General features: G+C 57.1%; 1 protein-coding gene across 1 annotated transcript in view; it reads right to left on the reverse strand.

Moving 5' to 3' along the window:
* Window positions 1–2,583: 2,583 nt before the first annotated feature.
* The window catches only part of TTYH2 (tweety family member 2), a 35,690-nt gene continuing 16,758 nt past the window's right edge, over window positions 2,584–21,515 (reverse strand). The window contains 11 exon segments of the mRNA NM_001105626.1: window positions 2,584–4,373; window positions 7,533–7,611; window positions 8,068–8,250; window positions 8,905–9,047; window positions 10,555–10,647; window positions 10,849–10,941; window positions 11,387–11,442; window positions 11,940–12,009; window positions 15,705–15,777; window positions 16,309–16,404; window positions 20,540–20,760. Of these exon segments, the coding sequence (NP_001099096.1) occupies window positions 4,293–4,373; window positions 7,533–7,611; window positions 8,068–8,250; window positions 8,905–9,047; window positions 10,555–10,647; window positions 10,849–10,941; window positions 11,387–11,442; window positions 11,940–12,009; window positions 15,705–15,777; window positions 16,309–16,404; window positions 20,540–20,760 (1,188 nt within the window). The 3' untranslated portion in view covers window positions 2,584–4,292.

The following is a 21,515-nucleotide window of genomic DNA, read 5'->3' on the forward strand; positions in this document are numbered from 1 at the left end:
TTCTCACCCACTATCACTCAGAAAGCCTGCTTGCTGCCAGCTGCCAGCGGGCAGCTCCGCTCACTGGAAACACAGGCAGCACCCATGGGCGGGCCCGTCTCGGTCACCCTGGGAAGCCAGCAAGAGCGTATAATTAGAAGTAAGCACAAGGGTCCAGGCTTTAAAAACTGCAGCGTCTTCCAGATCTCCAGTCAATCACAGAACATCTGGCGGCTTTTATTTTCGTTGTTAAATGACCCAGTGACTTTAATCACCATCCAGATTCTTATTTGGGTGTGTTGCGTCCTTATTGTGGCTGGTGGGATCTTCAGTTGCAGCGTGTGGGATCTAGTTCCCCGACCAGGGATCGAACACGGGCCCCCTGCATTGGGGGCTTGGACTCTTAGCCACTGGACCACCAGTGAAGTCCTGGCAACTGAAGTTCTCTGCCGAGAGCAGCCCCTGGCCCTGGCCATCCCCAAGGCCAGTCCACAGTGCACTGCAGTGTTGTCCCACCAACCTCTTTATCCAGTGTTGTATCGTGATAAAGTACACATAAAATCTACCACTTTAACTATTTTTAACTGCTCAGTTCAGTGCTGCTAAGAACCTTCATACTGTTTTACAACCATCACCACCATCTATCCCAGAGCTCTTTTAATTTTGCAAATCAAAACTCTATTTCCGTTAAACAATAAGGCCCTACTCCCCCCTCCCCAAATTCCTGGCCAGCACAATCCTACTTTCTGTCTCTATGATTGACTACTCCAAGTACCTTGTTGATGAAAGTGAAAGTGGAGAGTGAAAAAGTTGGCTTAAAGCTCAACATTCAGAAAACGAAGGTCATCTGGTCCCATCACTTCATGGGAAATAGATGGGGAAACAGTGGAAACAGTGTCAGACTTTATTTTGGGGGGCTCCAAAATCACTGCAGATGGTGACTGCAGCCATGAAATTAAGACGCTTACTCCTTGGAAGGAAAGTTATGACCAACCTAGATAGCATATTCAAAAGCAGAGACATTACTTTGCCAACAAAGGTTCGTCTAGTCAAGGCTATGATTTTTCAAAAAAAAAAAAAAAGGCTATGATTTTTCCAGTAGTCATGTATGGATGTGAGAGTTGGACTGTGAAGAAGGCTGAGCGCTGAAGAATTGATGCTTTTGAACTGTGGTGTTGGAGAAGACTCTTGAGAGTCCCTTGGACTGCAAGGAGATCCAACCAGTCCATCCTAAAGGAGATCAGTCCTGGGTGTTCTTTGGAAAGACTGATGCTGAAGCTGAAACTCCAATACTTTGGCCACTTCATGTGAAGAGTTGACTCACTGGAAAAGACTCTGATGCTGGGAGGAACTGGGGCAGGAGAAGGGGATGACAGAGGGTGAGATGGCTGGATGGCATCACTGACTCAATGGACATGAGTTTGGGTAAACTCCGGGAGTTGGTGATGGACAGGGAGGCCTGGTGTGCTGTGATTCATGGGGTCACAAAGAGTCAGACATGACTGAGCGACTGAACTGAACTGAATACTGTTATCCGAAGCAGCCGTACCATCCCTCATTCCCACAACAGTGCACAACTCCGTCAGTTGCTCCAGAGGAATCAGCGTAAACGACAGCCTCAGGAGGGGTGCCCTCCCAGGCTGGCTCAGGTGTTCGCCAGACACACGAGACACTGCACGGCAGGACTGAAGGGCTTGTGTGTCTCGGGAGCCCGGGCGCAGGCAGGTGACCCATGCGGGTGGAGAGTTTTGGAAGAGGATGCAGCAAGGACCTGCCGCCAAGCTGGGAGAGGCGGTCCGCCCTGTGACCCCGCCACAAGCCTGTGTCACTCACTGCCCAGAGGTGCCCACCTGGGCTGTGAGTTACACACTCCTGGCTCTGACACGTGCACCAACTAAGTCCTTTCTCTGTACACCTCTGGCTTTCTTTTTTAATTTTATTTTTAAACTTTACAATATTGTATTGGTTTTGCCAAATATCGAAATGAATCCGCCACAGGTATACATGTGTTCCCCATTCTGAACCCTCCTCCCTCCTCATACCATCCTTCTGGGTCGTCCCAGTGCACCAGCCCCAAGCATCCAGTATCGTGCATCGAACCTGGACTGGCGACTCGTTCCATATATGATATTATACGTATTTCAATGCCATTCTCCCAAATCATCCCACCCTCTCCCTCTCCCACAGAGTCCAAAAGACTGTTCTATACGTAAGTGTTTCTTTTGCCGTCTCGTATACAGGGTTATTGTTACCATCTTTCTAAATTCCATATATATGCGTTAGTATACAAAATGACTTGGGGCAGTTCCTGGCACTTTGGAGGTTACTCAATAAATGCCACTTGTTATCAGTAACCCTAAAAGGAAGCACCTCGAAGGGGAGCTTTGGAGACTCAGGCAGAAAGGAGGCCTGACTTTGATCCCGAAGAGCAGCAAGGTGAGGCCCTGTCTCTATTTCGTTTTCTTTTTTGTTTTCTTCCAACAGCCCTGTCTTTAAATCCTCAACACTGAAACCCGCTCTGATCCCCTCCCTGAGTGTAACCCAGCCAGTAGGTGCTATCGGTTCCGGTCATCATCCCCGAAGCCCAGGAAGTCAGACACGGGATGCACTTTAGTACCAGTGGTTTATTTCTTCCCCAGGTGAGGGTGCACCTGTATTAAGCAGAGGTGTGCCTACTCGGCTCCTCCAGGAACCACCCAAGGGATTCTAGTTTAGTTTACATGCATTAAAAACAACTCTAGTGGCCAACGAGGAATGTTAAGAAGCACCACCTTGACGTTGCAGAGTTCCTGTCTGCACGCGACACAGCCTCACGAAGGTGGGGTCATGGTACACGTATGTACAGGGGAATGAGGGAGACAGAGTCCCGGCGGCCCGGTGGCCCTGCGGTCGGGGAGGCTTGGCTGGGGCCTGAGAACCACTCTGCTGTTCAGCCTTTTGACCAGAAGCGGTGCCCGGTCCACAGCCACGCTACCCTACGCCCCTGCTTCGGCGTGAGAGACTGTGGGCCTCCCGGACCATGCACTCTTTGTCGGCAGGAGGTTGGAAGCACCAAAGTCGCTAACGCTGGATCCTCAGCGGAGAGGTGGTGAGTCATTACTTCCTCCTGGTCCCCAGACTCCTCCCTCACCCAGCAGGTACCGGTCGGGGGTGGGGACAGGGTGGAGGGAGAGGTAGGGAAGATGCCCGTCTGTACATCAGGACACCGTTTTGCTAAAACCTTTAGGACCTACTTGGAGATAGAAGCAGGGAGAGCTGATGTGGCCAAGCAGCCGGTCTCCGGGACCAGACTGTTCACGTTCAGACTTCCCTCCCAGAGACTTTATTCTCTCAAGATGCGTCCGTCCAGGTGGGATGAACACATATCCCCACCAACCAGCATCTGGGGACAGGGTGTCTCACTGACCTCTGTTTTGGTCGACAAATCAGGTGGGAGGGATCAGCCCCACATCTGCTGTAAAAACTGGCTTGTGGGATGAGTTGTAATTCTTTGGATAATCAAGAATCTTTAGAACACTGGTAAGAAAGAGAGTCGCTTTTTCAAAGTGTCTGTGAATACCTGAGACCGCCCTTCCCGCCATGAGCAATCTCACAGCGGAGATTCTGGAATGGAGGGGAGGCGACAGAGGTTGCAGAGAAGACAGGCCCACCACCGCTACCTGGAAGCCCAGCAGGCTGCAAGGCCCTGGAGCTCCTGGCCTCACAGGCAGAACCTGCCAAGGCCTTCCCTCTGTGGCCGGGAAGAGTCCACTGGGCCCCGGGAGACTGAGTTGGACAGTGTCTGGTCTCATCAGGGATGTCACCTTAAAAAGCATCTCCTGATCAGCCCACCTGCCTTTACCTGTGGGCAAATGGTACCCATCTGAGCAGCCAGGAGGAGAGAGGTGACCCCGAGAATGGTCACCTGGGCTCCCGGCTGTGTCTGCAGGAGGCAGAGTCCCGGCAAGGGGGCCCTAGAGCCTCACCCAGCCCCTCATCACTGCCCTTCCCCACCTGGTGAGCGGGGAGTCAGGGGCGAGCTGAGCCAGGCTCCTAGCTTAGGGACAGCCAAGCACTTGGGGGCGTTTCCGGTGTCGAAAGGGAGTCAGCGGAGGGAGAGGGCTGGTCCAGCTCACGGGGCTTGTCTGCCCAGGAATGTCAGCCAACCCCAGGCTGACTCTCCCTGAATCTCCAGTCACTCCCTGGCGCCAGCTGGAGCCTTCCGATCCTGCAGTTTCTATACATGCCTTTGGTTTCTGTTAAAGAAACACACTTGCATTTGCCTTAGTTAAAAACCAAAACGGAGCAAGGAGGCAGGAACTCCGGAAAGCGTGTTAGCCTGGAAACTCATTCCCGTAGTGCCGCAGGTGCTCATCCGCCACGGACAGGTAGGTGGCCCGCATGCTGGGCGAGTACTGTGGGAGAGAGGGGAGGGAGCAGTCAGGACAAGGTCACGCGTCGCCCGTCACACCGGACACCGTGCTAGCAGAAGCGCCGGCTCTTCTGGGGTGCTGGGCTGGCCACAGCAGCTGGGCACCGAGTTTCAACGTCAGGGCCTCGTGGGGGTTACTTGAGGACAGTGGGCGTGGCCTGGGCAGGCTTCATGTCTGCTGATGCTTCCAACCCTGGGGCCATCAGGACATCTGCCTCCCTAACGCACCCGTGCGCTAAGGAGCCTGCTGAGCGAGCAAGCTGATGGCACAGGCCCACTGACTCCGAGAGCCAGGTTCAAACCCCAGCCGCGCACCTTACTCATCCTATGACCTTGGAGGAGGTTCTCCAATTGCTCCAGCCTCAGTCTCCCCATCTGCACAATGGACCTAAGAGGACTCATCTCTTACATCAAAAGGATGGATTAACATAAAGCCAGAAGATCCCTAACCCAGGGCTTCTCAAACCTGGCTGTGCATTAGAGACACTGCAGGGGTGGGGCTTGGGAGGGTTCTAAAAACATCTGGATACCCAGGCCGTAGCCAGCAGTATTTTTTTAAAGAGATAAAATATACATAAAATAAAGCCTTTTGGGACTTCCTTGCGGGTCCAGTGGTTAAGAATCCACCAGCCAATGTAGGGAACAGGGGTTCGATCCCCGGTCTGGGAAGATCCCACATGCCATGGAGCAACTAAGCCTGTGCGCCCTAGGGACGGTGCTCCACAGTAAGAGAAGCCACCGCCATGAGAGGCCCACACACCGCAACGAAGAGTAGGGCCCCTCTCGCTGCAACTAGAGGAAAGTCTGCACCCAGCAGTGCAGGCCCAGCGTGGCCATAAGTGAATGAATAAGTAAGTTAAGCTTTTTGAAAGTGCCGCCTCTAATATTTTTATAATAAGTTCTTTCCAGTGCAGCCAAGTCAGAGAAACACAAAGTTTGAGTGTTTGCAGGAGATGTTAGCCAGCTACTGCTCGAAAGTTAAGGATGCGGCTTCTTACGTTATCGCATCTCCCATCAAACGTACAACCTGAGAGTCTGCACGTCTAACAAGCTCCAGGTGCTGCTGGCCTGTGGACTCTGAGGAGCAATGATCCACAGGACCCTGACTGTCCTCTGGCCCCAGGGGTTCAGGTCTGAACCACTCACACCAGAGCCGGACAAAGGCTTCCAGCTGGGCGGGTGGTGGGGGCCCGAGACTCCTTAACCCCTTAAAATTGATTGGGTCTCAACTCTGCCCTCCCAGGGACACCTAGAGGCATTTGGAGTTCTTCTTCAGTTGGTAAGTCGTGTCCCACTCTTTTTGACCCCATAGACTGCAGCACGCCAGGATCCCCAGACTTCGCCATCTCCTGAACTTTGCTCAAATTCATCTCCACTGAGTTGGTGATGCTATCTAACCATCTCATCCTCTACCTCTTCTTCTGTTGCCTTCAGTCTTTCCTGGGGGAAGGTTTATTCTGCCCTTGAGCCTGGCAAATAAGGTCAGTTTTCTGATTATCTCTGCTGAAGGCAGAGAGAGTGGCCTGGATCTTTCAAAACAGAAGGCAATCTGAAATTCATCTACAGTTGGCATTCCATGGCCTTGAGTAATTCATGTGTCACAGCATCGGATTTCTCCTAAATATGTTGTACTGAGATTAACATGAAAATTAATCTGAATTCCTGGGGCCACAGCAGCCGGCGGGAAGAAGCAGGAGCCAAGAGGCTTCTTCTGGTTTACAGAGAAGCCAGCTTGGGATTTCAAAGGGGCCAACTGTGGAAGTAGGCCTGGAAGGGCCGTTTTCCCTGCCTGGGGCCCCCAGGAGGCAGAGCAAGGCCCGGGTCGAGCATGGTCTGTAAAGGACAGCGGGGAGGCGCTCTGGGCAGGACAGCAGCAAGGCGGGGCCGGGCAAGGAGAGCTGGAGGGTCGGCTTGAGCAGGGCACTGAGGACACTTGGGGCCGATGGTCCTGCGTGCGGGGGGCTGGCCTGTGCCCAGCAGCGCCCTGGCCTCCACCCGCTAAAGGCGGGGAGCAGCCAACACCCCCCGCCAGGTGTGACAACCAAAGGTACCTTTAAGTGTAAAGTGTCAGTCGCTCAGTCGTGTCTGAATCTGTGGGACCCCATAGACTGTAACCCGAAAGGCTTCTCTGTCCATGGGATTCTCCAGGCAAGAATACTGGAGTGGGTAGCCATTTCCTTCTCCAGGGGATCTTCCCGACCCAGGGATTGAACAGGGATCGAACCTGTGTCTCTGATGTCTCCTGCCTTGCCAGGCGGGATATTTGCCACCTGAGCCATGGGGGAAGCCCAAAGATGCCTTGAGACGTGGCCAAGCGTCCTCTAGGGAAACAAACTCGAGCGCCCTGGGGGAGACCCAGTGCTCCACGGTAAGGCGGAAAGGTCACCTCCTCAGGCCCCGAAGAACAGCTCCTCCCTCTAGGGCCCATCGCACCGTACGGCACTTATTACAGCAGCTTTCTGAGTCTCCCTGCTGCGGCTTATCCACTTCCTGAAGAGGGCTGGGTCCTCCGCTCTCTTTCCTGGGTCCAGAGCTGTGCTTTTCACTAAGAGCACTCACTGGACACCCTGAGCTGCTTCTCAAAGCCAAGCCTACGTCATGGGTCTCATGTCCTAGGGGCGCCAGGGCTCCAGGTTCACCACCTGAATGGCTTCTTCCAAACTACCGGGATGGGGCGGGTGAAACGCCTCGCCCAGCCCAGTGAAGGGGACAGCTCCTTCCCCGACAGACACCTGGCTCAAGAACGCAGACGTCCAACCTTGCCTCAGACCCCTTTCTTTCTTATCAGTGCCAGGCTGATTTTTGTTTGCTTTTTTTTTTTCTTTTGGCTGCACCACGTGACATCAGGATCTCAGTGCACCCTCTGCAGTGGGAGCTCGGAGTCTTAACCCCTGGACCTACAGGGACGTCCCGGCAGTCTGCTTTAATGCTTATCCAATAACAGAACCGTTTTGTTCTTTTCTACCTCTGTGGGAGGGATTCACTGAGTCCCCAGGAGGTTTTCTCTTTAACGGCGCCCTCTTCCCCAGCAGGGTTTGTGTGTTTGCTGGGGAGCCCAGCTTACCGTGGGTGGAGGGGAGCCCAGCTTACCGTGGGTGGAGGGGAGCCCAGCTTACCGTGGGTGGAGGGGAGCCCAGCTTACCGTGGGTGGAGGGGAGCCTCTTCCGATGAGCGGCACGTTCTCGTAGCGTGGGTTCCCGCCGAACAGCGCGGCTTGGTTCCTGTGGGGCCGAGAGGGGCGAGGAGCGCTCAGGGCGGGGACACAGGTGTGTGCCCGGACTCCTGCAGGAGGGTCCCGGGGGTTTGGGTTTGCGTAAGGGAGATAGAATTGGACCACAGACAGAGGGGAGGGAGAAGCAGCAGGGAGCGGGTGATGGGGCCAGGGGAGACGCGGCTTCTCAGGCCTTCGAGCTGCCCTGCAGGCTTGAGGCAAAACACTGACACCTGCAGCGGCTCTTCCTCGAGCAGATGCTCTCGGGGTGGGTGGGGGGGGGGCCCCACTCAGGCGTCCCAGCTGCGGCCAGGGGCTCAGCTGGCTTCAGATGCCTTCCTCCCCTTCCCTGGCCCCCTGGACCCAAACATGCCCCCGCCTGCAGATCCAGCTCCCCCAAGGCCAGGAAAAGCGCCACAGCCCCAGCCCGGCATGTTGCGGGGAGGCCCCGGGAGCCCCGCCGTACATGTACTCCGAGACGGGGGCATTGGAGATGGTCTGGGCTGGGTGCAGGCTGCCCTGGCTGCCCAGGCCGCTGCTGTAGCTGCAGAAGCTGCGAAGCTGCCCCCGAGGCGGGTTGTGGGTGGCGATGCGCCGGGCCTGGGGGTTGAAGGGGTCGTCGTCGTCAATGTCGTCATAGTCCCTGTCCCTAGGATGACACGCAGGACACGGCCGTGAGGGGCAGGGGAGGGGCGCCAGGCAGTGGGGTCCCGGCCCACTTCCCAATCTTTCCTCCCAGGACTCCCCCTCTGGCTGCAGGTGTCTCCTTGAGGTTCTCTGAAAGTATGGTCTTCAGCCCCGCCTTATACATATTACTCTGCTCCGTTCCCAGCTGCACACCCACCTCCTCCAGGCAGCCCACCCTGCTGACCACCTGCACGCTGATCCTCCCTACCCTGCCTCCTTTTCTGATTACTCTCGAGACACTGAAATGCTATCTTGTCTGTCTCCTCCATGAGACTATAGATGCCCTGCTTTCAGTGCTACAATCTGTTCCTTCCGGCATTCTGGGGGCACCCCTCCCAGCAGCAGCATCACCCTGCAAAGTCCTGCAGAGGAACAGGGGACAAGCTAAGGAGGCCAGGCTGTGGCACAATGCCCTCATCATCCTTGGCCCTGCTCTGGCCCCCTCCAACCTCCTTCTGGGGTCCTGCCTGGACTTTCAGGGACGCTGCCTCAGAAATCCAGCCAGCCTGTTGGGGCTGAATGCCCGGTCCCCTTGCTGCCCCTCCCCACCCCAGGTTATCGGTTCTCAGCTCAGCCAGAGAGCAGAGCCTCCCGCCCCCTTCCCCAGGAAGCCCACCTGGTGGCACAGTGCTTCCAAGCCCCTGGCCCCAGGCAGATCATGATGGAAAAGGCCAGGGCGGCCAGGAGGGAGAAGAGGCCGAGGTACAGCAGGCCCTCGAGGCCGTCGTAGCAGATGCCGGCGAGGGCGTCCAGATAGTCCTGGAGGAGGAAGAGGGGCACGTAGCTGCAGGGGGAGAGCGGCACTGCCGGGGGTCCCAGCTGGTCTCTGGAAGCCCCTCTCTCCCAGCCTGGACCTGGGATCACCTCCCCTCCCCCATCCCAGGCACAGTGTACACCCACGAAGGGTCCATGTTCAGGACCCCGACATGACAGGGCGCTTCTTGGTTCTCTCTCGACGCGTTTGCTGACAAACTGTGTGCTGGGCTTGGAACAGGACAGATGATGAGCTTGCGGGTGGGGGAGCCGGAGGGCAGAGGACATTTAATCTGAGGCCAGGACAGCAGGGAAGCAGAGCGAGCCTGTAGCCTCTGAGGCAAAGGGGCCAGGCTCGGCGTGTTCAGGGAGGAGGCAGAGGTCAGCTGAGGACATGCGAGACGGCACCAGCTCTTGCTGGACCTCGCATGGCAGGCGAGGAGGAGCTTGAATGTAATGCAAGGTGATGGGAAGGCACGGGCGGGTTTGGGGACGGAAGGCTGTGATCCAATTCGGTTTTTAAAAGACTGCTCTGGCTGCCGTATATTAAAGGTAAGGGGGTGGGAGAAAGTGGGGACCGGTTAGGAGGCCACGGCTGTCACCCAGGGGAGCAGGGCGGTGCTTGGACCAAGGCGGGGGCTGCGGGGGGGACAGAAGTGGATGGAGCAGGGTAGATCCGAGGGTACAGTGGTGAGCACTCGCTGAGGGATGAGGTGTGGAGGTGGGGGAGGAAGGGTACTGGGGCCACCCCCTGTTCTCAGCTCTCAAGTCAGGCTGCCAGGGTTGGAAACCCACGGCCTTGACTCGACAGCTCTGGAATCTTCCGTAAGCTACTTTATAGATAAAGATATATACATCTGTCCATCTATATGTCTACCTATCCATCCATCTATATTCACACACAAATTGCTATCTATAACATTTCTCATGAAATATCAGGTATTTCTTAGTTTAACAGTGAGGACTAAATGATACATCAGATATACGGTGTACAGAACAAGGTGGAAGACAAGGGACTCAGTAAATTGCAGCCATGATCATTATCATGACTATTCGCCCAAAATCCATGTGGGATGTGAGAGCTTGTCAACATACACTGGCTTCCTGCTTTGGAGGAGAGGAGGGGCTCACATGCATCCCTGCATGGATGCCTGATATTGCAGATTCCTAGAGATGACCCTGGCAATGAGAATGGGGTGTCCACTTGCAATGCAGGAACTGGATGGGTTGACCAGATGGCTGGGGGTCTGTGCACTAGGGAACAGCCTTCCTCATGTAGCTCAGGGTGCCCCGAAACAGATCCAACTCTCCGTACCCCCACCCCCTGGTACCTTTCTCTGCGTCTCCTCGTCTCAGCTACTGGAGAGAATCTAGAAGCCAGGCACTCTTCCACCCCATTCCCTGAGTCAGGCAATTACTCTCCTAGCCTCTGCTGGCTTCTCCCTGGGACGATGTGGCCTGCTGGGGTGCCCCCCCCACCGCCCTCCGCCTGCCCCCCAGGGCCACCCCGCACCTTGTGCAGCCCCCGGCAGTCCAACAAGGCGGTCAGCTGGTGGAGGCCGGACTCGGATGAGTTCAGCAGGAGCTGGATTCCAAGCAGATCTTTCTGAAGCAGGAAGAGGTGGACATGCAGACAGACCGAGAGGCAGAGAGTGAACGTGGGCAGCAGGGAGGGTTGGGGATAAACCCGCAGACGGCAGCTTCGGCAGAGAGGCCTTTAAAGCCACAGCAAGGGGCTAGATGCACAGGGAGGGGACACGCTTTCTTTCCCCGGCCCGGGTCCCCAGGGGAGGGCCGGCCGCCTCACCTCTGCGGTGGGGAAGCGGGGCACGGCGAACTGCAGCAGTCCTGCTACCTGGATCTGCATGGCGGTCAGCGAGCGCTGGAAGACGGTCAGGGCCTGCGCCGGGAGAGACCACAGCCCCGCGTGAGGTTTACTCCCAGGAGCCCCCCGCTGCCTCTTCCCCTGCAGCCCCCCGATCGTCTGCAGCAGCAGTCACATCCCTGATCCGGGACGGGCCTTCCTGCTGGCAGGTCTTCCCCTCAGCCCTCAGCCTTCCCTAGAGCCGCCCCGTCCACCTGCTTCCTGCTACTCCAAGTGTCCTGCTGGGACAGCCTGGTCGGGGAGCTTGTGAGAAATGTAGAATCTGGGGCCCGCCCCAGACTTAAGCACAACCTCTGCATGGAAACCAGCACCCAGGGTGGTGGAGCTGACCCAGAGGCCCCTGCAGAGGACCCCAGAGAAGCAAAGAACAGCCAGGCACCTCCACCTTACAGGTCAGTGCTACGGCTGACCACGTGGGGGCGCTGGGGGCAGGGTGAGGGCTGGACCGGGGGAGCCGTACCTGCTGGAAGGGGCTGCTTGCGCTCTGACTGCAGTACAGGTAGTATTGGGTCACCTCTGCAAGGAAAAGACACTGGAGTCAGGTAGGAGCTCACACGTGACCCGCGCTCATCCATCCTCCGTGGCCAGGCCCGTCCCCGAGTTCCCCAAGGAGACAGCTTCTAAGACCTGGCCCATTGGTTCGGCTGGTCCTGAAGGACCGTGATGGGGCAGCTCTGGGTGACTACAGGGCTGAAAGGGAAAGAAGGGCACCGCCTGGGGCCTCCCTGGCTCAGACGGCAACGAATCTCTCTGCAACGTGCAAAGTCTCTCCTGCAACGTGGGAGACACCTTGGTCGGGAAGACGCCCCGGAGGAGGGAATGGCTACCCACACCAATATTCCTGCCTGGAGAATCCCATGGACAGAGGAGTCTGGAGGGCTACAGGGTCCCAAAGAATCGGACACGACTGAGCAACTAACGCTTTCACTTTTTTTCAGGGGCACAGTCTGGCTGACTGCGGGCCTGGACCGAGCATCCCAGGCGGCTCTGACAACAGCAGCTGAGATCCTTACCGGGGCGGACCTGGCCCTCTGTGATGTTCAGGATGAAGGTGTCTGGAGCCGCACAGAAGTCGCTGGTGCCCTGAGCCAGGGAGAAACAGAGAGGGTGGAGGAAAGTCACACACTCCAAGGAGTTCAGGCACGGGGACCCCGCGGCTCAGACTCGGCTGGGCAAGAACCATCAATGGCCAGCTTCCCTGGGTCTTGGCTTTGCCCCTGCCTGGCTCTCTTAACTTTAGAGACAAGGGCTTAGCCTGGGTCTCAGCGTCTTCATCAATCGCACAGGAGAGAGAGATGCTCTTCACCTAATAAATCAATCCACGCAGCGTACTCAGAAAAGTGACGGCAGACAGCATGCACTCTGCTGTTACTTCTGATTTCTGAATGCCTCTCCTGGGAGGGACCTGGGTGAGGCACGAAGGTGCTACAGGACACATTTTGGAGAGTTATTTGCACCACGGCCTGGTTTGCCTATCTCTATTTTATTCTTTGTCTTGCTGTTACCAAGTCCGCCCCGACTCCGGGGGGTGTCCATCTATGAAGCCTGCCCCAGAATGTCTTCCTAAAGAGTTACAGAGGTGCTAAATCCCTCTCTGAGCTTTTGGGTCCAGGTCTTGTCATGATAAGATGGGAGGTCAAGAAGAGCACAGGGCTGAAAGGGACACGGGCTGCAGGCTCTGCTGTGGCCACACTGGGGGACCCAGACCCTGCCGCCTGGCCCGGCCTGGCTGGGGGACCACCGAGGGCCCCGGGGGCCGAGCCGCGGCAGGTCCGGGCCCTCGAAGAGGCGGCTGCAAGGACGCCACCCTCTGAGCCAGGCCCTCCACAGGTCTGGCCTGGGGGGTGCAGCGGGCACTGGGTTGAGGGGGGCTCCCCCCTTTCAGGTCACCCCGTGACCCTCCCAGAAAGGGAATAAATGTGTAGGAAACCAATGAACCAGTGGGAAAGGTTGAAGGCAAAAGGAAAAGAGGGCGGCAGAGGGTGGGACGGTTGGATAGCATCACCGACTCAATGGATGTGAACTTGGGCAAACTCTGGTAGTTGGTGAGGGACAGGGAGGCCTGGTGTGCTGCAGTCCATGGGGTTGCAGAGTCAGACACGACTGAGCGACTGATGGACACTGACCACATGCCTCCCAGGGGTCCATCAACCCATCTCGCCCTCATCAACAAGCCTTCGCAGAAAGTGCCGCTCTTCTGCCCATCCTACAGGAGGAAACGAGGCCTGGGGAACTTCAGGAATGCTCCTGGGGTTCCCTGCCGGGGAGGGCGAGTGCTCGGTGGCCAGAGCACCTGGGTGACCCTCCCCTCCAGCCTCTCCCAGAGGCCACTTCTCCCCGCTCCTTCTCCTTGGCGCTGTCTCTCCTCTCTGCCCCTCACTCCTGCCTAACACTCCGGACTGTACAGCGGGGTGGTCGAGCAGGCGGGGCTCAGTTCCCTGGCTCCCATCTGCCTCCTCATCACGTTCTTTTTAAAAAATATTCATTTGACTGTGTGGGGTGTCTCAGTTGTGGCTTGCGGGATCTTTAGTTGGGGCTCGGTAACTCGAAGTTGCGGTGTGTGGGTTCTAGTTTCCTGACCAGGGACCGAACCCAGGTCCCCTGCACCGGGAGCTTGGAGTCTCAGCCACTGGACCACCAGGGAAGCCCCTGGCACGTTCTTGGGGGGCAGTGCTCCTTCCTGGAGACCCTTTCTGGGGGGACAGTGGAGGGAGAGGGTGAGGCCCCAGTGTTGGCGCTCTGCCCCACAGCTCTCAAAAACAAAAACAAGAGCAGCCCCAGAAAAACAGGCTGGGCGGGCAGGGGCAGTGGCCGCACAAAAGCTCCCCACAACAGCCTCGGAGGGCCTGGCTCCTTCTGCCCCACTTCCTATTAACATGCAGCAGGAGCCGCAGCCCCGTCAAAGGCCCATTCACTGCCTCACCCTTGGCCTCTCTCACACAAGGGCCTGATTAATCGAATTAGGGAGATGGCCTTTCTCTGCAGCTCCCTGGCTGCCCGGGGGGCCCTCGGCTGGGAGCTGCAGTCGCCTCTGGTCGCTGTGAACACAGAAGCCTGGTGAGAGGGAGGAGACCCTGCTGGGAAGGAGCTGGCTCTTGAAGGGGTGCCCATGGTGGCCAGCTGGAGGCGCCCGGGGGAGGGCCCGCTGTGTGCAAGCTTCCCTGTGCCCACTCTTGTCCCCGGAGAAGCGGCTCTCTGCCAGGCAGCTGTGCGTGTGGCCTCGGCCAGCAGCCACCCTCCCTGGACCCTGTTCAGCCCGCCAAGCTCCAGATGACGTCAGGATGCGTTTGACTGTGACCTGGGCCCTCCCGGTGGCTCAGATGGTAAAGAATCCGCCTGCAATGAGGGAGACCTGGATTCAATCCCTGGGTTGGGAAGAGCCCCTGGAGAAGGGAATGGCTACCCACTCCAGTATTCTGGCCTGGAGAATCCCATGGACAGAGGAACCTGGCAGGCTACACAGTTCATGGGGTTGCAAAGAGTCGGACACGACTGAGAGACTTTCACTTGGGCCCTCCTACTCTGCTCTTCCCTGTACCTGGAGGGGCCCCAGCCCTGGGGACATAGGCTCCTGCTGCCCAGGGCTCCCTCCGCGGTCCCAAGTGGACACTGTGTGATGTGGGGAGGGGGGACAAAGCAGGAGAGGCCCACCTCCTCCCCCTTCCAGACAAGCTCTGCCCAGAGCTACTCAGACAAGCAGCACCAGGGTCCATGCACTCTGGGGGCATCGTGGAGGCCCACCGGCCAAGGCCAGGGTCACCAGCCGGCCCCCGTCACTGCGCCAAGCATGCGTTTGGGTAGAGGGGTTCCTGTGTGAGCCCTCCCCTCTTTTTTTTTCTCCTGGATCGAAAGGGCAGAATGGATGCAGGTCACAAGTTTGCTCTGTGGCTCTTAAGTGAGCTAAGGGGTTCTCTGAAATCCCCATAAATCTGCCCCTCTGTCACACACACACACACACACACACACAGACACGCAGCCTGTACCACCACTGTGTCGATCCACATGGGGCTGTGATGATCTGCCTATGAGCTGAAACTTAAGAGGAAACGTCCCGTTCTTCTGGTTCCTGCATCTCCAGACACGCACGCCCCTGAGAGCCACGTAGCCGAACGTTGAATGAATGAATGAACGCCGTGCACACAGCTCCTCTGGAGTGTTCGGTCCACCAGAGACCAAGCGTACCTGCCTAGCTGGCTTCCCGCCCACACTCCTGACACCTTGCGTGTGTGTCTGTTTTTTGTTGTTTTTTTTTTCACATTTCAAGGTACCACAAATGGAAACACACCACTGTGAATCGGATGGTCTGTGTGAGTCCAAGCGCAGTGGATGGGAGGCCACCTTCTGCTTTCTGGACGCTGGGGAGGAGGGCCCGGGAGTGTGCGCTGAAGCCCGAGGGTGCTTCCAGAATGGGGTTCAAGCCCTGCCCAGCCCCACCAGCTGGGCTCAGCTCTTCACATCCAGAAGAGGCACCTGGTCCCCCGTGCCCGGCCGCACAGGCTGTGGCAGGTGGGTAAAGGATCAGGCTTCAGGCCTCTTATCTTGCTCTGCCCTCAAACGGCTCATGACCCCGGGGCAAGCCTCTTCCTTTCCCAGGGCCTGTGTCCCCATCAAAAGGGATGGGCCAAGCCCCTTTAGTTCCCAGACTCTCGGATTCTTGGTTAGGGACTGAGACCAGAAGCTGGCCCTGCCCTGGGGACGCTGGGCGGCACACATCGACACACCACCAGACTGAAGACCACCCGGGCGGACCACCGGCACCCCCACGGCCCCCAACTCACCACGGCCGCAGCAGCATCAGCAGCCAGGGACGTCCAGCTGAAGAGCAGGGCCAACACCCCGCAGCAGAGCATCCTAGAGGAGAAGCAGCCGCCAGTGGGGTCCCGGCAGAGGCCGGCAGGTGGGGGTCCCTTGGTGGCTGCCCACCCCCCAGCCTTCGGGGCCCTTCCTCTCGGCTACGACCTTGTTCCCCTGGCCCTCTAGACTCCCTTGGCGGCCCCAAGGGCAGCCCCAGCCTGAGCCCTAACTGCTGGCAGAGGGATATGGACCAATGCCCAGGGCACAGGTCCCCAAGGGAAGAGACAGCAGCAAGGGCGCGAGCTGAGCGGCTCTAACGGCTCAGCTGCGGGACAGTCAGGCCCCGGAGGCAAGGGCTGGGAGCGGGGAAAGCCCACCCCTGGCTTGGTGTCCAGACGGCAGGATGGTGGCTGCCGCCCCCACCCGGCCCCGGGCCGGGTGCTGAGAAGGGGAGAGGGAGGCGGCATCAGGCTGCCCCTGCTGCCCACACGCCCCCGGCCCCCCAGGCCCTCATCCCTCTGGACGGCGGCACCGTCACTCCCCACGCTTGGCCAGCTCTTCCCCCAGACCCAGAGGCAGGCTACTCACGAGGCCAGGAGGCACCTGGAGCGCTTGGCCAGACCCAGGCAGGCCAGGAGGCAGAGGACCAGGTCCAAGACGAACAGCAGGAGGTAGGAGAGCCACCTGGGCGGGGCGGGAGGGGCAGTCAGGGAAGAGCTGCCCACCGGGGCCCGTGGCCCGTTGGACTGTTCACAGGACAAACCGCCCGGAGCCGGCGGCTAAGCTGATGAGCCCGGGGGCCAGCCCTGCCCCGGACAGCACGAAGCCAGTGTGCGTGGTGGACAGCCCTTGGGGCTCCGGAGGCTGCATCCCGGCCTGTGCTTGGACAAAGGAGTCACCCTCCCTCCCCCGGCTGAGTGTCTGAACCAGCACTGTCTCCTAGAACTTTCTGCAGTGATGGACACGGACCACCTACATACTGACCACTCTCTGTGGCTGCCTGTGTGTGGCTGAGAACGTGGCCGATACAACCGAGGAAACGAATTTCTCCTTTCATTTACTTTTTCTTCTTTTTTTCAGAATTGAAGTATAGTTGCTATACAATATTACGTAAGTTACAGGTATACTATGTATTTATTTTTTTGAAAGTCGCTCAGTCGCGTCTGACTCTTTGCGATCCCATGGACTATTCAGTCCATGGAGTTCTCCAGGCCAGAATACTGGAGTGGGTAGCTGTTCCCTTCTCCAGGGGATCTTCCCAACCCAGGGATTGAACCCAGGTCTCCCACATTGCAGATGGATTCTTTACCAGCTGAGCCACAAGGGAAGCCCTAAAATACTGGAGTGGGTAGCCTATTCCTTCTCCAGGGTACAACATATGACTCACAATTTTTAAAGCTTATACTCCATCTATAGTTACTATAAAAATATTGGCTATACTCCTCATGTTGTACAATATATATCTTTTATCTTATTTTTTTAATTTAACTTGTACTTTATATGGGAGTGTAGCTGATTTACAATGATGTGATAGTTTCTGGTGTACAGTAAAGTAATTCATATATACACATACATGCACCTACCCTCTCGTTTCCTTTTTTTTGGCTGTGGGCCATGCGGGATCTTCCTCAACCAGGGATTGAACCCGCACTCCCTGCAGCAAACGTGGAGTCCGAACCACTGGACGCCAGGGAAGCTCCTCATAGCCTTTGTTCCAACAGCCACTCGTGACCAGTGGCCACGCCATGGACAGAGCAGGTCTAAACCATCTCTGGGAGGCATGTATTTGGACCCTGGTTCCTGTTGCTTCTAGAAGGCACACACAGAGTCAGCCCAGGCGAGGTCTGACGGATCTATGCCACGGATTGTAGCTATGATGGATCATAGCCACAGATCTAAGAGAGCTAAGAGGCCCGCATCTTTAACGATGGCTCCCCGCAATGAAGAGTAGCTCCCATTCTTCACAAAGAGAGGAAAGTCCAAGCCCAGCAAGGAAGACCCAGTGCAGGCAAAAATTAAATAGATAAAAAGAACCTTGGGGCCATCGAGCGCTGGAATCCCATTCTACAGATTGGAAAACCAAGGTCAGGGGGAAAAGAGGCTGGCCCAGGGATTCCAGACTCTCCGAGTCTTCCCACAAGAGATAGGGCCAGCCACTTGGAGCCCCTCAAAATCCTGGCTTCCCATCTCACAGCTGAAGTTTTCTTGTTGCCCTTCTCTCTCCTACTCGGCACACTGACAGGAAATCGAGGTAGGACCGAGTCAAAGCTCCACGATCATGAAGCTCTAAGATTATGTTTCAGCCTGCTCGGCATCCCCGCCTCCTCGCGTTATAAAAGTTTCCTGGAAACAGCTCTGCAAGGCGGATGCGCTTCCCTAGAGGAGCTGGCTGCTGACATGGGGATGAGTTTCTAAGCAAGAACTCGGCTCTCCCAGGAGCCACACGGGCCCCTGCGGCCACGGCTCCTCCCACATCCGCCGTGGATGCGCTGGCTCTGTTACACCCTTTGGAAACCTCTGGAGAGCAGTCTCTGGGCTTTTAATTGCCTCTAACACGTAGCCGGGACTTGTATAAAAGTATTAAGAAGAATTTGCTCAGCTGAGTGGCTGGGCTCCAGCACCATCCGGAAAGCAAAGGTGGGGAGGCTGGTCCCAAGGAGACCCGGGCCCTGGGGCTGGTGAGCTCATGAAGAATAAAACGAGGCTTTTGTGCCAGGGCGGCTCATTCGAGAGGAGGAAACAAATGGCAGATGAGGGGAAGGGACAGAACGTCAGCAGCGCTCCGGAGCCACAGGTGCCCACCGTGAAGCAGCCCTGAGCGAGGGGAAGAATTTGGGGACGGGGTTCCAGGAGGCCCTCTCTATCACCCTCACTGAGACAGACACTGTACAGCTGTCACCACCTTATCCCAAGGTTTACAAAATCATCTGAAAAAGTAAGCCCTTTTGATGCCTATGTTCTGGCTTATTTTACCAAGGTCATTCTCAAAATGCCCAAATTAAGCCCTTCAGTATACAAGGCTTCCAAGGCATACTTCTTCTCAGTGACAAAGAAGCCACCTGCCACTGCAGGAGAGGCAAGAGCCTGTGTGAGTCCCTTCTGGATGACTTGTTTTGGTCTTAATTGTACTTTCTGGTATGAGAGTTTGGTCCAGACTCATCGGGTACAGTCCCTACCCAAACCTGGAGTCAGACATTTTTCCAAGGGAGCCTGGTTCCTTTCAGGGCTGCCCCGGTGATACAGTGGTAAAGAATCTGCCTGCCAAGCAGGGGACCCGGGTTCGATCTCTAGGTCGGGAAGATTCCCTGGAGAAGGAAATGGCACCCCACTCCAGGATTCTTGCCTGGGAAACTCCATGGAGAGAGAAGCCTGGCGGGCTATAGGCCATGGGGTGGCAAAGAGTCGGACACGACGGAGCACACACGCAGTGCAGTGCTCACACGGACCAGGCTAGGTCCATTCAGGGAGAGCGGCAGGGTCGAAACGGACACCACTTTCCACAATAAAAAGGTTTTGGAGGCTCAGGCAGTGACTGTCCCTCGTGTCATGGGACTAATCAGATGCCACTGTTTGGAGTCAGAGGTCACAGCTAGTCCTTAGAGTCAGCAGTTTCCTTTCGGTTACTTGGGACACACGAGCCAAAAAAAACACAAGAGAATAAAAATCTGGGTGACGTCTGGGAGGGCGGGGGCTGGATGGGCAGGTAGGGGAGGGACGCAGAGCACTGTCCAGAGCCAGGGGCCTCCTGAGCTCCCTCTGGTCAAGGCCTGGCCATCTCTTACCCCAGGGAACGGAGAGCCCTGGATGGGGAGGTCCAGAGGCCACCAGGGGCATGTTCTCTGGGTCAGTGTTAGCTCAGCCTGGAGTGGGGCTTTCTCAGAAAGCGGAAGTGAATTCAGAGTAAATTGTGCAGCGTTGTGGTGGAGACTGTGACCCCTGCCGGTGGCTTGAAGCAGAGGCAAGAAACTGGGGAGGGCGAGGGCCTCCAAAGGACAGATGTTTGCTCCCAGGGCTCCTGCATCCCCCGCGCCCCTGAGCCAGGCGCTCTGCCCTGATGCACAAGGATGTGTATGCCGTGCGTGCACGTCACCCCTCCGCTGGGAGCCCCCTAAATCTGGACTCCGCCGCCTTTCTTGGTTGTTCCCAGAGTGACCTTCCCCAGACCCTCCGTGCGGACGGAGGGCAGCCGATCCCCGCTCAGCTGGCCTGTGTCCACCGCCTTCACCTGGGATGGGGTTCGGGTGATGGGGAGGCAGGGGAGATGTAAACGAAACCCCAAAGGTCTGAGGACGCAGGAGTGAGTCTGCACACCTGATATGGCAAAGGTGGGGTGGGTCCCTGCAGCCCCTGTCACTCCACTTTTGGGCATCTCTGAGGCTGGGGGCATCTCTGAGCTTGCTAAGCAGTTGCCATCGGGCAAGGCTCTGCACTGCCAAAGGCACTGCCATCTCCCCGACCCCTCGCTCCTCGGGGGCTGGGTCTGCATGTGCAAGGAGCCCTGGCCCCTCAATCCTAGAAGGCGAGGAACCCGTGAACCAGCTGCACTTCACTCAGCCCTGAGGATGCTGGTCCTGGAAGAGCTCCTGCTATGCGCTGGGTGGGTGGCCAGGTGGAGCCTGAGATCTTGGCTCGTCACCGTCCCTCCGGGGGGCTCAGTGCCTGCGTGTACAGGTTGGCTGCACTCCCTGCCTCCACAAGCTCTCGTGTCCTCTGATTTCAGACAGTGGCTTAGTGAGCCCTTCCGGTGGCACTTCCCTGCTGGAGCCCAAGATGCCGACTCTGCTGAAGGGAGCTGGGGTGGCCCTCCCGGGGGCCTTACCTGTAGTACTCCACAGAGCTGGTCTGGTTGGCCAGTTCGGTCAGTTCCTCGGTGACCTCCGTCCACACGGGCACCCCTGCTATCTGGGCGATGATGCTGCCCGCCGTCTGCTGTAAGAACTTCAGCGTCTGGAGGTAATCGCCCCGGGTGGCGAAGATCTCACCCAGGCGGGCGAGGTGCTGCTCCAGGTCCACCTTCATCTTCTGGGTGGTTCCCGACACCTGTGGAGGGGCGGAGCTTGAGAGTCTGACCTTGGCGGGGAGGAAGCTGGAGCGGGTACACGGCCTGATTCAAACTGGAGGGGAGAACTTGGCCTTCAATGAGTGCTCCACAGGCACCGCCAGTCCTGAAGTCATGAGGCTGCGGTCCAGGTGGAGAATGGATGGCAGAGCCTCCCCTACCCACCCAGCCCAAGGGTCCCTCCATCAGGGGCACAGGCCCGATCTAGTCCTAACCAGGACCCGGCCTCCGAGACCCAGTGCCTTCCTAGGAAGACAGACCCAGATGGGGAAAGAAACAAGAGAAGCCATTTTTCTTCCTTGAAGATTCTCTTCCAAGTTTAAACATTTTGGACGATGAATTCTTGTTGAGGGTGAGGAATAAAACGTTTAAACCAAAGAAGCCCTCCGTTGCTACCTGACCTTTGGTTCCCACAATAGGCTTTCTCAGCATCTCACAAGAGAAAGGCTTTGTTGTACAGCGAGCGACAGCTCACAGTGTCCTGAACCCGAGTTCGTAACAATGGGACTTTGAAATGATACAGGCAGATCCGATGCTGCCAGGACACGCACGTGACAGGAGGAGGAAACCGGTGCCTTCTCTGTGCTCACCACCCGCCTGGGCCCCCATGTCTGCCCTGAGTGGAGTTGAGCAGACCTTGAAGGAAGCATCTCTCTGCTCAGAAGTAGAGAGGAAGGTCAATGGCGGTGACTGTCCTGGGCTTGCAAACAAAGACCACAAGGATTGGAAAGATGCT

This window comes from Bos taurus, chromosome 19 (genome assembly GCF_002263795.3).
Source record: "Bos taurus isolate L1 Dominette 01449 registration number 42190680 breed Hereford chromosome 19, ARS-UCD2.0, whole genome shotgun sequence".
Lineage (NCBI taxonomy): Eukaryota > Metazoa > Chordata > Mammalia > Artiodactyla > Bovidae > Bos > Bos taurus.